Source organism: Phaenicophaeus curvirostris, chromosome 10 (genome assembly GCF_032191515.1).
Source record: "Phaenicophaeus curvirostris isolate KB17595 chromosome 10, BPBGC_Pcur_1.0, whole genome shotgun sequence".
In the NCBI taxonomy this organism is placed as follows: Eukaryota; Metazoa; Chordata; class Aves; order Cuculiformes; family Cuculidae; genus Phaenicophaeus; species Phaenicophaeus curvirostris.
In genome coordinates, this window is record NC_091401.1 from 26,175,662 (window position 1) to 26,190,963 (window position 15,302).

At 63.5% G+C, this 15,302-nt stretch overlaps 2 protein-coding genes across 5 annotated transcripts in view; one reads left to right on the forward strand and one right to left on the reverse strand.

Annotated features, from left to right (window-relative positions):
* Window positions 1-15,302, forward strand: part of SNED1 (sushi, nidogen and EGF like domains 1) — a 120,568-nt gene that overhangs the window by 13,478 nt on the left and 91,788 nt on the right. Inside the window, exons 16-33 of one of the 4 annotated variants that reach the window (XM_069865190.1) lie at window positions 44-157; window positions 240-413; window positions 573-686; window positions 1,379-1,492; window positions 1,847-1,960; window positions 2,048-2,161; window positions 2,740-3,036; window positions 4,732-4,915; window positions 5,005-5,117; window positions 5,914-6,192; window positions 6,516-6,660; window positions 6,940-7,022; window positions 7,727-7,813; window positions 8,477-8,593; window positions 8,946-9,033; window positions 9,603-9,686; window positions 10,333-10,370; window positions 10,727-11,326. In XM_069865190.1, the coding sequence (XP_069721291.1) occupies window positions 44-157; window positions 240-413; window positions 573-686; window positions 1,379-1,492; window positions 1,847-1,960; window positions 2,048-2,161; window positions 2,740-3,036; window positions 4,732-4,915; window positions 5,005-5,117; window positions 5,914-6,192; window positions 6,516-6,660; window positions 6,940-7,022; window positions 7,727-7,813; window positions 8,477-8,593; window positions 8,946-9,033; window positions 9,603-9,686; window positions 10,333-10,369 (2,258 nt within the window). In that variant the 3' untranslated portion in view covers window position 10,370; window positions 10,727-11,326. Of the gene's footprint in view, window positions 1-43; window positions 158-239; window positions 414-572; window positions 687-1,378; window positions 1,493-1,846; window positions 1,961-2,047; window positions 2,162-2,739; window positions 3,037-4,731; window positions 4,916-5,004; window positions 5,118-5,913; window positions 6,193-6,515; window positions 6,661-6,939; window positions 7,023-7,726; window positions 7,814-8,476; window positions 8,594-8,945; window positions 9,034-9,602; window positions 9,744-10,332; window positions 10,371-10,726; window positions 11,327-15,302 lie in introns of those variants that run through there. The other 3 variants (XM_069865191.1, XM_069865189.1, XM_069865193.1) reach the window with 3 other exon arrangements.
* On the reverse strand, window positions 12,540-14,305 carry MTERF4 (mitochondrial transcription termination factor 4). Its single transcript, XM_069864938.1, has 3 exons — window positions 13,993-14,305; window positions 13,199-13,383; window positions 12,540-13,126 (listed from the first exon to the last, which is right to left on the reverse strand). Exons 1-3 carry the CDS (start codon window positions 14,303-14,305, stop codon window positions 12,770-12,772), a joined length of 855 nt encoding a protein of 284 aa, XP_069721039.1. The 3' UTR covers window positions 12,540-12,769.

Below are 15,302 nucleotides of genomic sequence, written 5' to 3' on the forward strand. Positions count from 1 at the left end.
CTGCCACCTCCACCACTCTCTGTTTGCTCTTCTCTTCTCCTAGTGCCTTCCCCGTGCTTCCTGAGCCCTTGCGAGAACGGTGCCACCTGCGAGGACCTCAGCGGGGGCTACGTGTGCACGTGCCCCGTGGGCTTCGTAGGGAAACACTGCCAGTCTGGTAAGGGCCTTGGGCTGCTGCTGCTGCTGGCTGGGGGCTCAGGGTGCCTTGCGAGCCCCACTCACTCCCCATCTCTCCCCAGAGGTCGACTGCGGCGTCCCCAGCGAGGTGAAGCACGCCCAGGCCACCTTCAACTCCACCAAGGTGGGCTCGCTGGCCGAATACCAGTGTGAGCTGGGCTACACCCTCAGTCCACACAACCACCCCCGGGTCTGCCGCTTGCCGGGTGTCTGGAGCGACCCCCCCGAATGCGACGGTGAGCGGCTGAGCCCCGGGTCCCCGTCCCGGCGGGCTCTGCTCTTGGCTTGGTGATGTCAGGACACGTACTCCAGTCCTTCCCTGCCCGTGTCTGCAGACAGAGCCCCCTGGCAGCCTTGCCCGCTGCTCACGCCTCTCACCTTGTCTCCCCCCGCAGAGATCGATGAGTGCCAGTCCCAGCCCTGCCTCAACGGCGGCCTCTGCAAGGACCGCGTCGCTGAGTTCCTGTGCGTCTGCGAGCCGGGTTACACCGGCCCCCAGTGCGAGTCGGGTAAGAAACTCTGCCAGGTACACTGCCCAGGGCCTCGCAGAGGGTGATCATGGAATCGTGGAACCGTTTGGGTTGGAAGGGACCTCAAAGCCCATCCAGTCCCACCCCTGCCATGGGCAGGGACACCTCCCACTGGCCCAGGCTGCTCCAAGCCCCATCCAACCTGGCCTTGAACCCCTCCAGGGATGGGGCAGCCACCCCTGCTCTGGGCAGCCTGGGGCACGGCCTCCCCACCCTCATCACGAAGAATTTCTTCCTAATGTCTAATCTAAATCTTCCCCCTTCCAATGTAAAGCCATTCCTCCTCATCCTATCACTCCAGGCCCTTGTAAAAAGTCCCTCCTCGAGTTTCTTGTAGCCCCCTTCAGATGGGAAAGTGGTGGGAGAAGGTGGGACAGTGCTCTGGGTTGGAGGAGGAGGTGCTCTGCAGGTTCCCTGTGGGCCCTCTCGGCTCAGCTGTCCCCAGGTGTCCCTGCGGTTGTGTCCCCACGCCCAGCTCCTCCCGCAGCCCCTGCCCAGGGGCAGGTGTGGGGCATGGGCTCCTGGTGGTCTCCGGAGTGGGGCTGTTTCTGGCTGGTGGCCTTGTGGGTAGCGAGCGCTGCGGGAGAAGCGCTGCCTCTCCAAGCCGCTTACCCTGCACCGTTGGCCCCGGCGTGGTGCTGAGCCGCTGCCTCTCGTCCTGCGCTCCCCAGATGTCGATGAGTGCCAGTCAGAGCCCTGTAAGAACGGCGGGACCTGCCGGGACCTCCCCGGGGCCTTCGCTTGCCACTGTCCCGAGGGCTTTGTGGGGACCCAGTGTGAGACAGGTAGGGACTCGTCCTTCCTGGGGCGGCAGGAGGCTGGACTGAGGGCGCTGGGATGTGGCCAGGAACAGGGATCTTGGGCACCTTGACCTTAAGCCATCACCGCTCGCTGCCGGTAATTTCAAAGGCAGCCCTGAAACTGCTTCGGTTGGGAGGGAGCAAGGAAGGTTATGGATATCCCTCGGAGGTGTCTCCCCCCAGCCAGGGGGTGCAGCGCTTGGGTGGGATTCTGGCTGTGGGAGCACCGGGCTTTGTGTCCGTCGTGTTACCCTTGGTGGATCGTTGGCGTTGCCTGCAGGAGCTGGGTGCCTGTGTGCCAGGGACTCCCGCTCACCGCCGGCCTCCTCTCGCCTCCAGAGGTGAACGCCTGCGAGTCAAGCCCTTGCCGAAACGGAGGGGAGTGTGAGAGCTACGGAGGCTCCTACCTCTGCGTATGCCCAGAGGGTTTCTTCGGCTACCACTGCGAGACAGGTGAGGTGGGCAGGGCGGCTGGGCGCGGGGCGGCCGCTTGGCCAGCTGGCACCGCTCACAGCGCCGGGCTGGGTGCCTGTCCCGCAGCCAGCGACCCGTGCTTCTCCAGCCCCTGCGGGAGCAGAGGCTACTGCCTGTCCAGCAACGGCACCCACAGCTGCACCTGCAAAGTCAGCTACACAGGCAAGAGCTGCGAAAAAGGTAAAGGCCCTCAGCAGCGGCGTCAGGACGTGGCGTGGGGCAGCGGCCACCACCCGCGAGGGGCTTCGCGCCGTACGGGACCAGCGGCTCTCCCTGAGGTGGGCAGGGCTGAGGCAGCCCGGGCTGTTGTGCTAAGGTGATGCCGCGGGCACCAGCCTCGGCACCAAGACCAAGGGGACAGGTTTCCCTGGCCGTGATGGCGATGCCTTGGATGCCCTCAGGAACCCCTCCGGAGGGGAGGCTGAGGCGTCCGACGGAAGCTTCTTAATGCCGGCGCCGGCCTCCCCGGGGCTCCTGGCCTCACCTCGCCAGCCCCCGCAGCCCAGTGTGCCGTGGCAAGCGCTCTGCCGCCGGTGCTGCCGTGTCGCAGCGTCTGGGAGTGCTCGTGGCACCCAGGCTCCTCCTGCGCCCACCGGGCCGGCGGCAGCCGGTGCCCACACGGCCCCTGCCGCGCGTGCCGAGGGAGAGAGCAAGAGCCCCGTGCTCCATCGCTGCCGCTCTGCCTCTCGCTGCCGGGGTCTGTTCTCTAAAGATTCATGGCGTTACCTCTCCCCTTTGCTTTTGCCCACACCCTGAAGAATTGCTGCCACCAACCTCATTAAAGGTGGAAAGGGTGGAGGACACTGGTGTGTTGATTTCTTGGCACCCACCTGAGGACGCAGCCGCCAGGCAACTCATTGACGGCTACGCCGTGACGTACGTATCCCTCGACGGCTCTTACCGCAGGACAGATTTTGTGGACCGAAGTCGTTCTGCCCACCAATTGCGGGCATTAGCCTCCGGCAGAGCCTACAATATTTCTGTCTTTTCAGTCAAACGCAACGTGAACAACAAGAATGATATCAGCAGGCCCGTCATGCTCACCACGCGCACTAGTGAGTAGCGTCCCCGGGAGATCGCGGGGCTGAGCAGGTGCCGGGCTTGCGCCACCTCATCCCGCTGCAGCCCCAGCCTGTGCCGGACCCCGGCAGGTTTGATCCTAAAATCCAGTGCTCGGCACAGAGAATTGCTTTTCTCTTTGCTGTGAGTAAAAGGGGACTGAAACGACTGCGGTTCAGCAGGGGCTGGGAGGGGAGACAGGCAGGGACAGCAGCAGGGACCTCTTCTAGGTCCCGTCCGTCGGTGCCGGTCACTCCTCATCACTAAACCCAGGGTAGTGCAGGTCCCCAGTGCCACTTGACTGAGCTGGAGAAGCCCCCGCACCAGCTGGGAAGCGAGTCTGGGCAACCTCTAGTGAGGAAATGGCCTCAAGTTGTGCCAGGGCAGGTTCAGATTGGACATCGGGAACATTTTCTTCACAGAAAGGGTTCTGGGGCTCTGGCAGAGGCTGCCCAGGAGGTGGTGGAGTCCCCATCCCTGGAGGGTTTAACAGACAGGTGGATGAGGTGCTTCAGGACGGTTTAGTAGTGGACAGGGATGGTTGGACTCGATGATCTCAAAGGTCTTTTCCAACCAAGCAGTTTTGTGATTCTATGATCTCTGTGGCAATGAGCCCCGTGGGCGAGTTGCCCCACGGTCCTGCCAGGCTCGGAGTTGGGATGTGCCTGAGGGGACAGGGAACTCTGCAGGCAGAGGGAAGGGGGCACAGCGATGCCTCGTGGGGTACAGGGAGGCAGAGCGGCTGAGGGTGCTCCCCAGAGCAGGCGGGTGTAGGAATCAAGTGCAAACTGAAGATGGAGGGGCTGAGGGCTGGAGCACCTTCATGCGAGGACAGGCTGAGAGAGTTGGGGTTGCTCAGCCTGGGAAAGAGAAGGCTGCAGAGAGACCTCAGAGCAGCTTCCAGTGCTGAAAGGGGCTCCAGGAAAGCTGGGGAGGGGCTCTGGATCAGAGAGGGCAGGGAGAGGATGAGGGGAATGGTTTTGAGCTGAAAGAGGGGAGATTGAGATGAGATCTTGGAGAGAAGTGTTTCCTTGTGAGGGCAGGGAGGCCCTGGCCCAGGCTGCCCAGAGCAGGGGTGGCTGCCCCATCCCTGGAGGGGTTCAAGGCCAGGCTGGATGGGGCTTGGAGCCCCTGATCCAGTGGGGTGTGTCCCTGCCCGTGGCAGGAGTGGGACTGGATGGGCTTTAAGGTCCCTTCCAACCCAAACCATTCTATGAGACCTAGAAAAGCTGCCCTCTACTGAGAGAGGGATGGTGGTTGGAAAGCCCAGAGGTGCCAACTTCCCCATCAGGCTGAGACTGAGTGACCCCAGAGGAGGAGAAGGCCGGTGTGGTGCTGGGCACCGCTGGCGTCCACCCTCGAGCCAGAGCCGGGTGCTGGAGGCAGCAGGAACCGGGCTCAGGGTGGCAGCCTGGGGTGTGCAGCGGACTCGGGGCTGGGCCCAGGCTCCGCGGCTCCGTTGGAGCTGGTGGTGAGGCTGGAGCCAGAGGGCAGCCCCGGAGAGCAGACAGATGTGCCTCCGGCTTGCCCACGAGAGCTCGAGTGTGGCGGGGCAGGCACTGAGCTGCTCCTGCTGGGGACGCCAATCCTGAGGGGCAGGAAAGAACCCTCTTGTAGGGGCGCGGGGAAGGGATGGGGCGACCCTCAACGACCGGCGGTTGACCGCAGCCCTCTCCGCTTGCTCCGGCCAGGACCGCGCCCGGTGGAAGGCTTTGAGATCACGAACGTGACGGCCAGCGCCATCACGGTGCAGTGGGCTCTCCACCGGCTCAAGCACTCCACCGTCAGTAGGGTGCGGGTCTCCATCCGCCAGCTGGGGGACCTGGCAGACCGCACCGTGGAGCTGAACAGCAGCGTGGCCAAGTACACCTTCCTGTGAGCTGGGGGACAGGCGGGCACCCGGCCGGCTCGCCCTCCCAGCCTGCCCCGCTCACCCCTTCCCACCCCGCCTGCCCTTTCCGCAGGGACCTGCAGCCAGGAGAGCGGTACCTCGTCCACGTCACCACGCTGAGCGGCCTGTGGACGGAAGATCATCCCTCAGAGAGCCTGGCCACGGCCCCCTTCCACGTGTGGACAAGTGAGTGGCGTCACCTTTGCCACCCAGTGCCGGTGGGGCAGCTGTGGGGAGGGGAAAGAGAGAGCTGGGGGTGTTTAGCCTGGAGAAGAGGAGGCTGAGGGGAGACCTCATTGCTCTCTCCAACTCCCTGAAAGGAGGTTGTGGAGAAGAGGGAGCTGGGCTCTTCTCCCAAGTGACAGGGGACAGGATGAGAGGGAATGGCCTCAAGCTCCACCAGGGGAGGTTTAGGCTGGACATCAGGAAAAAATTCTTCACGGAAAGGGTCATTGGTCCCTGGCAGAGGCTGCCCAGGGAGGCGGTTGAGTCCCCTTCCCTGGAGAGGTTTAAGGGACGAGTGGACGAGGCGCTGAGGGACATGGGTTAGTGATTGATGGGAATGGTTGGACTCGATGATCCGGTGGGTCCTTTCCAACCTAGTGATTCTATGATTCTATGAAAGCCGTCAGCAGGGCAGGCAGAAGGTGTGCAGCCAGCCCTCAAGAAGGGCAAGCGAGGCAGCGGCACGTTCTCCCCTGCCCGAGGTTGTTTGCTGCCCAGGACCCGTGCGAGCTCAGCCTCATGCAGACCTGGTCCATCTCCTGCTGTACGGCGAGGGCAGCACCGGGTGCCTGCGAGCACTGAGGCTCTACCCACCTTGCCCACCCCGATTTAGTGGGTGGCACGTGGCTGGTTGGGACTCAGCCAGGCAAGCTGGGGTCCTGACACACCTGTAAGGTGGCACATGAGGCTGTAGGGCAGTCACCCCTCAAGGACACCAGCGCTGACCCCTTTTCTAACCACCTCCTGCCTTCCCCAGGGCCTCTCCCCCCTCAGAACCTTACCGCCTCCCGAGTCGCCGCCACCTCCGTGTCCGTGGCGTGGGAGCAGCCGCCTGCCGGGGCCGTGGAGGGCTACATCATCAACGTCACCACCGCTCAGAGCGTCAAGAGCCGCTACGTGCCCAACGGGAAGCTGGTGTCCTACACGGTGCGGGAGCTGCTCCCCGGGCAGCGGTACCGCCTGTCCGTGACCGCTGTGCAGAACACGGAGCAGGGCCAAGTGCACAGCGAGCCCGTCCACCTCTACGTCACCACGTGTGAGTGCCGGGAGGGGACACGAGGGAGGCGATGGGGATGCAGGGCTTGGGGAAGGAACCAGCTGACCAACAGTGTGAGAAGCCCACGGGGATTTGCTGCCCCAGAAGCGGATGTGGGGGATGTGGGGACACGACACGGCTCCTGCCATGGGCGTTGCGGGGCGCTGCCTCTGTTAGCAGAGTGTGGGTGCAGAGATCCAGCTTGGAGATGCCACACGGGGACAGAGGCTCACAGCCCTGGGGACAAGGGGAGCGGCTGGGAGCGGGGCTGCTGTGCTGCTTCCCAGTGTGCCTCTTGCTAAGCCTCCCGCTTCGGTCTGCAGTGCAGAGGGACGGGGCTCCAGAGAGACGCTGGAGCCAAGCTGGCCACCCCCGGATCCTGCGCAACAGGCTGCCTCCAGCTTTCCTGCCCGAGCTCCGCTTGCTAGCGGATCACGACACAGCTGAGGAGCCCTCGCCAGCCCCCAGGTAGCCACAGCCCCACCACTCCTGGCTCTTCCACCAGGGTTCAGCCCAAGCTTCAGGCTAAGCGCAGCCCCTTTTCCCAGGTCCCTTGTCCGCCGCGCAGGGTCAGGCCTTGCTCCTGGTGCCTCTTGAGCCAGGCAGGAGCTTGCCGTGCGAGCAGGACCCCCGCGGTGCCCGCAGCTGAGCCCCAGGGCTCGCTCTGAGCCTCCAGCCCTAGCGCGTGGGCCGGCTGTGCCCGGGGACCCCGCGGTGCCCCTCACCCCCGTGGCTCTCCTGTCGCAGGTTCACCGAGCTGGTGGATGGCAGAGGGAGGATCAGCGCCAGGTTCGGCCCTGCGCTGGCCAAACCCATCACTGTGAAGACACGTAAGTGCTCTGCTGCCTTTCTGGCCTTCTCCTGTCACCCAGCGCCATCTCCTCTGCGTCCCCAGGGCAGGGTGGCAGCCAGGCGGGCTGTTGTAGGGCTGGGGGAGAAATAGAGGAGGGCAGAGAAACATCTGCCCTGCCTGCTGGACCCCTGCCCAGGGAGAGGGGTGATGCTCAGGCAGCCGGGGAGCCCAGAGAGGGACTCTGGCTGTGGCACAGGCTGCCCTTCCCCTACCTGCAGCTGCAGGAGCTCCAGCAGTGACCCCGCAGCCCTACGAGCGCAGCCCCTGAGCCGCCACGGCCAAGCACAGCCTCACACTTGAGGAGGGGGCCTGGGAGAGAAACCCCTCGCTCGCCAAGGACAAGGACTGCCCCCACCACGTTTGCCATCCCCAGAACACCAGGGATACGAGGGACATCCCCAGGTGTCCTACCAGGGTCGAGAACCCCACACCATGGGGTGGGGAAGGGGCCCAGCTGCACGTCTCGGCTCTGCCCCTGCCTCCGTCGGGCTCCGTGTCCCACAGCCCACCAGGAAGGTTGAGAGGGTCACCCTAATTCTAGGAGAGCCGACAGGGAGAAGCTAAACCAGCACCTCAGGCCTGAGCAGCCCCCCATGCTGTGGGCAGGCTGGATCCCATTGCAGGGGCTGCCCTTAGGGCTGGCGCTGCCTGGAGGTGACATTTGCTCCTCTCGTTACCCAGAGCCAGAGGCTCCAGTGAAGCTGGAGAACACGGAGGTGTCCAGCCAGGGCAGTCTGGCGCTGCAGCTGCGCGAGGGCGGGAGCAAGAGTAAGTCTGGGAGGAGGCGCATGAGATCCATCCCCAGCCCTGGGCCTGCAGGCAGAGTGCTCATCAGGATCATCCTGATGATGATCCAGGGGCTGGAGCCCCCCTGCTATGGGGACAGGCTGGGAGAGCTGGGGTTGTTCAACCTGGAGAAGAGAAGGCTGTGGGGAGACCTTAGAGCAGCTTCTAGTGTGGAAAGAGGCTCCAGGAAAGCTGGGGAGGGGCTTTTTACAAGAGCCTGGAGCAACAGGACAATAGGTAATGGCTTTAAATTGGAAGGGGGAAGATTTAGATTAGACATTAGGAAGAAATTCTTCGTGATGAGGGTGGGGAGGCCCTGGCCCAGGTTGCCCAGAGCAGGGGTGGCTGCCCCATCCCTGGAGGGGTTCAAGGCCAGGTTGGATGGGGCTTGGAGCCCCTGATCCAGTGGGAGGTGTCCCTGCCCACGGCAGGGGTGGGACTGGATGGGCTTTGAGGTCAACCAACCCAGCCCGTTCTATGAGTCTATGATTCTGCTGCCCTTGGGAGGCAGGCAGGGGGCACGGCAGGAGCTCCTGCAGGCTGCCCCATCCTGGCTCCCCAGCTCCTCGCTGTCCTGGGAGCAGCCTGTGCGGGTGGGCAGAGCTGCCACGGCTCCGGGCTCTGAGAGCTCTACACGTTTTGCAGGCGAGGGGCAGAACTGCTCTGCCAACCCCTGCAGGAACGGAGGCACCTGCACCAGGGATGCCGAGTCCTACCGCTGCGCCTGCCGCCCGGGCTTCAAGGGCCGGCTCTGCCAGCTGGGTGAGTGCCACGCGGCGTCCGGGGGGCCGAGCTGCCCCAGCCACGGGTCCCGGGTCCCCGAGCACACCCTGTCAGCTCCCAGATCCCACCGTGCCCAGGCTCCGCTGGAGAGGGCTGTGCCAGCAGCGCAGAGATGCTCCGAGCTCTGCTCTTGTCGGCTCAGGCAGAGCCATAGCCTGGCAAGCCGAGCTCTTTGCCACGGGGACCGTGAGGCTGGGGGCTCCGCTTCTCCTGGTGGGTCAGTGCTGTTGAGCCCAGCCCTCTAGGCCAGTGGAGGGGAAGGCAGCCCCTGCCAGGCAGGCAGGGCCGGAGACGGGCTGGTCATAGCTCCTCTCTCCTGTTCCCCAAGCAGCCTGCAAGAAGGTGCCACACTCGTGCACGCGGCTGTACTCGGAAACCAAGCCATTCCCCATGTGGGAAGGAGGCACCTGCCGCTACCTGTGAGTACTGCCTGCGGGTTGTGCTCCCCCCTTCCCCTGGCTGCTCAGAGCTGGGGATTGTCTCCCTGCAGCTTGGCTCCAGGGAAGGGAGAGCAAATGCAAGGCCATCTCAGCCCCTGGCTGGCAGCTGCCCCCTCCCCAACGCAGGCTGAGCAGCCCTGGGTGCCCTCGGGGCTGCCGCAGGGCAGGGTGTCAGTGAACCAAGAGCCCTGGAGCGCTGTTACCCACCCGCGTGGCAGCAAGCTTGGAGTTTTGGATTTGGTGTGCGTGACCCCCAGGCAGCAGCGGATCCCTTGCTGGCCCAGCTCCCAGCTGTCTCTCGGTGCGCAAGCAGAGGGCTGGGGCCAGCCCTGCTGCAGTGCCTCGGCCTGGGGGGACTCTGTTCTGCCTCAGTTTCCCTTCCAGCCTTCCTGCAATGGGAGCTGGGCAGTCAGGCGTAGCAGGCTCAGACCCGTCCCTATCGATGTCCCGAAGGAAATCCAGGAGACCCCCAGACTGTCCCCTCGCATTCATCAAATCAGGTCTGTCACTGGTTTTCTCTACAACTCACCCTTCTGCTGTGTGTGCAGGTACAGGAGAGTCTACAAGGTACACCAGGACATCTGCTACAAGGAGAGCTGCCAGGGCACCGGTTCCGAGAAGACAACCAGCAGGTACGGCTCGCAGGAGCAGGCTGAGTGTGCCCGCCGTCCTGGGACCCAGGATGAGAGGTCTGGAGGCGGCCACGGAGATGCTCCAAGGGGCTGGAGCCCCTCTGCTATGAGGACAGGCTGAGAGAGCTGGGGTTGTTCAGCCTGGAGAAGAGAAGGCTGCAGGGAGACCTTAGAGCAGCTTCCAGGGCTGAAAGGGGCTCCAGGAAAGCTGGGGAGGGGCTCTGGATCAGGGAGGGCAGGGATGGGATGGGGGGAATGGTTTTGAGCTGAAAGAGAGGAGATGGAGATGAGATCTTGGGGAGAAATGTTTTCCTGTGAGGATGTTGAAGGTTGTCCAGGTAGGTGGCAGAGTCCCCATTCCTGGAAACATCAGAAGTCACGTTGGATGGGGCTCTGAGCAACCTGACCTGGTTCAAGGTGTCCTTTCTTCTGCGGGGGGTTGGACTGGACGACCTGTGAAGGTCCCTTCCAGCGCAAAGCGTTCTCTGATTCTAAGAGGACGCAAGCGGCTAGCGTCACCCTGGCTGGGGGAGGACTGGCCTGAGCAGAGTGCCAGGAGCGCAGGATGCCAGCTCCGTGCGCCCCCCCTGCAAGCCACAGCCCAGGGGCTGCGGGGCTGACCGTGCTCTCCTCCCTTCTCTTGCAGAAAAACAAGCACCAGTCACACACTGAAGAAGCCGTAGAGTGAGTATCTGCTCCGGGTCCTGCTGAGCACACGGGGAAAGAGGGAGGCGAGAGCGCAGCCCAGGCTCGTGCTGCCACCTGCCTCGGTGATGCTGCTTGGACTTGGGCACGCATCTGAGGGCTCCTGGTTGTGGCTGGGGTGGAGAAGCAGGAGCCAGTGCTCCGCAGCCCCACAAACAAGAGTTCCCTGCATAGAAAGGGCACCGGCTGCCTGAGGGATGCGAAGGCTGGAGCCCGGGAGGGCGCACGTTCCCTCCTCCCAGCCAGAAACAGGCAGACCGTGTGGGAAAAGGCAGCAGCAAGGCTTTTGGAGGGGCTTCTGCCCACCAGCTCATTCTTCTTTTGCTCCTTCCCAGGGTTCAAAGCAGTAGAAGCTTCATCTTTCCACACCTAAGGGCTTTTGAAACACCCGGAAGATCAAATCTGCTCCCTGGGTTGACCACAGCGGGGGAACTTTCCTGCCTGGCATCAGCCTCTCCCTCTCCTCCAGCCCGCTGGGGACATGCAGCCGGCTCGGCACGCTGAGCAGCGCTCCCTTCCCTCTGCCGGACCAGCACCACCTTCGCTCTGGCTTTACTCCCGCGAGGAGCTGAGCACCAGTGCCCCGCGGCGCCTGGCTACCTGCCCCCCAGGGGACAAGCCCCACCGGCCGCTCTGCACGAGCCGTGGGCTCCCAGCTCCGCTCAGGCCTCGGCCAGGCTCAGCCCAGCTCCCCGCCAGCAGCAGCTGCACCAACCAACCTCTTCTCGGAATCCAAGGTTCTAACTGACCTTGAACACCCAAATAAAACAGTTCAATGCAGACCAAAAGAAGCCTTTAAGCCACCACCTGAAATGTGGCCCACGCCGAGCTGCGTGGAGGGGGCCTGCCCTGTGTAAACGAAACGGTGTGCGGCCCCGAGCGCGGGCAGTGAGTGCATCCCCGTCTCCTCTGCTCCAGCAGGGGAAACTGAGGCAGCTGCCACTGCCTGCCTTTTTATTTTGCTTAGTTATTGATTTTAACCAAATTTCCCGCTCAGAAAGCCACAGAGCACCTAGAAAGCCATTTAAAAGTAGGGTGGAGGCGTAGCCACCATGCTTGTTCCCATCGTCTCCGAGCCGACGCAGGCACCAGCTGGGCTCGAGGACGAAAGGGACCTCCGTGTGCCATCCCCTCCTCGAGCTGCTCGCAGCGCTCGCGTCCCCGGGGCACCCGCTGGTGCCGATGCCAGCGCTGCCTTCTTTGCGGAGGAGAGCACGGCACGCAGCGACGGGGCAGGTGGCGACCAACTGTAGCTTAGAAAAACCTTCCTAGATTTTGTGAGTTCGTACGACGACACTAGTTAAACATAGATTTGTGTATTAACGTACACGCTGTATATTATAAATTAATACATACCAGAGATATATCGTAGTTATGGTATTGAGTGTTATTTCCCCAGCAGTGTGGGCTGCAGCCCTTGCCTCCCGCGAGCATCACAGGGTGCCTGGTTGGTTGTTCCACGTCTGCGTCCCTGCCTCCTCTGCTCCAGCAGGGGAAACTGAGGCAGCTGCTACTGCCTGCCTGCCTTTTTGCTTTGCTTTGGTATCAACTTTAACCAAATTTCCTGCTCAGAAAGCCACAGAGCACCTAGAAAGCAGTTTAAAAGTAGGGTGACGCTTGGCGCAGGGCACTGTCCGGGCTCAGGGACGACAGCGACACCACGTGCCATCCCCCCCGAGCTGCTCGCCGCATTCATTCCACCCCTGGATGTGCTCTCGCAGCAGAACAAACCCAAGCGTTTGAGCACTCCTGGCACCACTTTCTCCTTCCCGAGAGCAGCATAGAAGAGCTCAGCCCAGCACAGCGGCTGCCAAGGCATCCGGGAGCGGCGGGGATGATGGAAAGCTGAGGCCGGCTCCTGAGGAATTGGTGTCAGAGATGGAAATGCCTCCTTTTGCTCCAAGGTTGCCTGATCCTGCTCCAGCAGCACAGCGAGCGCAGGAGTCCTTGCCTCTCCAGGGCAGGAGAAGCCGGCTCTTGCCTGGAAGGGCAGGGTGAGGGGAGAGCCTGACCAGCTCCCCACGCAGGAGGAGAGGGAGGTGTTGGCGCTGTGCTTAGAAACCTGCCTCGTCAGCCACAAGACCAGCAGCAACACCACCAGCACGAGACGCGACGCAGCCAGAAGGGTTCAACCTCGCCTGGGAAATAAATCAGTTATTGCGGTTTGTTTTTTTTTTTTTTAAATAAAAACACTTTATGGAAACTGGATATCTTTGAAAGCAGTTGGGCAAGGAGGAGGAACGAGGATTATCCTTGTATTCTGCTGTCTGGGATTTATTGCTGCCCCTCAGCGGAGCCTGACGGCCACCAAGAGAGCAGGTCCTGGGGCTGGGGGGAGCATTGGGGTGGGAGCTGGGGCACCGTGCGGCCTCACCTCCTCACTCCCGGGCTGTCTGACTCCCTTCGCTGTCCCAGTCATCATCTTCCTCTGCATCGAGCGCATCCTTGTCCTCCTCTTCCTCCTCCTCCTCTTCCTCTCGAGCCAGGAGCTTCTTGAAGACCTCGTACTCCTCCGGGGTGGAGCGGGCCACGCTGGCCAGGAAGTCTTTCTCTGAGAGCTGAATGATGTCCTTCAGTTTGGGGTTATCGGTTTGCGTCTGGCCTTTGTGCGGGGTCTGGAAGAGCCCGCGGCGCTCCAGGAAGACGTGCCGGTTCCTGAGCTCGGCAAAGGGCATTTGGAACAGCCGAGCCTTCACCATCTCCTTCTGCCGGGTGCCCATCCTGAAATACGCGTACTGCGAGGGGAACGGGGGGTTGTTTCACGCCGGGGTCGCACCCCGATGCGTCCCTCGTGCCCCGCGCCTCACCTGGAAGTGGCGGTGGATGCTGTGTGGCTCCTCCAGCAGCGCGGCCGGGCTCGACGCCAACACCTCCCGCAGCTGCTCGGCCGTCAGCAGGCAGCGCTCCCGCAGCACCCGCTCCCACGCCGCCAGCTGCCGCCCCGGCACCGACAGCAGCTGCGGGCAGCGGCTCAGCGCCCGCTCCAGCCGGCCTGCGGGGACGGGAGACAGCAACGGGTCAGGGGACAGGGGAGCACGAGGGATTGGGGGCACAGGGGTCAGTGGACATGGGGGACAGGGAGGCAGTAGGCATGGGGCCAGCGGGCACAGGGGACATGGCGGGTCAGGGGAGCACAAGGGATTGAGGGGACTGCGAGGCAGTGGGCATGGGGTCAGCAGGGACAGGGGACAAGGGGGTCAGGGAGCACAAGGGACTGGGGGCACTGGGAGGCAGCAGGCACAGGGAATGGGATAAGGGGGGTCGGGGGACATGAGGGGATGGGGGACAGGGGATAAAGGGACAGGGGACATGGGGGGACAGGGAGCGCAAGGGATTGGGGGCACAGGGGGTGAGTGGGCATGGGGAAGAGGGGACATGGTGGGACAGGGAGCACAAGGGATCGGGGCAGAGGGGACAAGGGGGACAGGGAGCGCAAGGGATGGGGGCACAGGGGACAAGGGGGGTCAGGGAGCGCAAGGGAGCGCAAGGGATCGGGGCAGGGGGGACAAGGGGGGTCAGGGAGCACAAGGGATCGGGGCACAGGGAGGCAGCGGGCTCGGAGTGAGGGGTCAGCGCTCCCCCCCGGCGCCCCCCTCCGCACCTCCGTGCAGCCCCAGGCGGCGCAGCTCCGCCGCCCGCTGCCGCAGCCGCCCCGCCGGGTCCCGCAGCAGCTCGGGGCTCCGCTCCAGCACCCGCAGCGCCGCCGCGGGGCTCAGCCCCAGCAGCAGCAGCTCGGCCGCCGCCTCCCGCCGCCGCGGCGCGTCCCGCCGGGGCTGCAGCTCCCGCAGCCGCCGCGCCTGCTCCTCGCTGAAGCCCAGGGCCCGCAGCGCCGCCGCCGCCTCCGCGCAGCAACGGACCGAGCCCGCGGCGCGGCCCGCAGCCCGCACGCCGCCCCGCAGCAGCAGCGCCGCCATCGCCACCGGGGGGCGGGGCCAGCGGGGGGGCGGGGCCAAAGAGAGGGGAGCGGCCAATGAGAGACGCGGGTTCCGTGAGGGGGCGTGGCCAGAGGCTGGGCGCGGCCAATGAGAGGCGCGCGTTCAACGAGGGGGCGGGGCCAAATCGAGGGGGCGGGGCCAATGAGAGGCGCGGGTTCAACGAGGGGGCGGGGCCAAATCGAGGGGCGGGGCCAATGAGAGGCGTGGTTTCACGAAGGGGCGTGGTCAACGGGAGGGGGCGTGGCTAAGTTGGTGGGACCGTTCTCAGCGCCGGGGGGTGGGGTATGAGTTTCCTGTAAAATTATTACAGCTCAATCTAACTGTCTGTTTTTCACTTCAGTGCTACAGTCTACACAGACACACACAAAAAACCCTTAACAATAAAAAGCTGCTTCCAATTTAGATTCATAGAATCGCCAGGTTGGAAAAGTCCCACCGGATCATCGAGTCCAACCATCCCCATCAATCACTAAGCCGTATCCCTCAGAGCCTCGTCCACCCGGCCCTTAAACCCCTCCAGGGAAGGGGACTCAACCCCTCCCTGGGCAGCCTCGGACAGGGACCAATCACGCTTTCCGTAAAATATTTTTTCCTTATGTCCAGCCTAAACCTCCCCTGGTGGAGCTTGAGGCCATTCCCTCTCGTCCTGTCCCCTGTCCCTTGGGAGAAGGGCCCAGCTCCCTCCTCTCCACAACCTCCTTTCAGGGAGTTGGAGAGAGCAATGAGGTCTCCCCTCAGCCTCCTCTTCTCCAGGCTAAACACCCCCAGCTCTCCCAGCCGCTCCTCATCAGGCCTGTTCTCCAGCGCTTTCACCAGCTTTGTTGCTCTTCTCTGGACTCGCTCCAGAGCCTCAACATCCTTCTTGTGGTGAGGGGCCCAGAACTGAACACAGGATTCGAGGAGCGGTCTCCCCAGTGCCGAGTCCAGAGGGAGAAGAACCTCCCTGGACCTGCTGGTCACGCCATTTCTGATCCAA

Bases quoted from the DNA above. Each gene is read 5' to 3' on its own strand.
- MTERF4 (XM_069864938.1), bottom strand. From the start codon at position 14,305: ATGGCGGCGCTGCTGCTGCGGGGCGGCGTGCGGGCTGCGGGCCGCGCC. The intron at 13,384-13,992 runs GTGCGGAGGGGG...CCGTCCCCGCAG, and splicing joins CCGCCTGGGGCTGCACGGAG to GCCGGCTGGAGCGGGCGCTG. The intron at 13,127-13,198 runs GTGAGGCGCGGG...TTCCCCTCGCAG, and splicing joins GCATCCACCGCCACTTCCAG to TACGCGTATTTCAGGATGGG.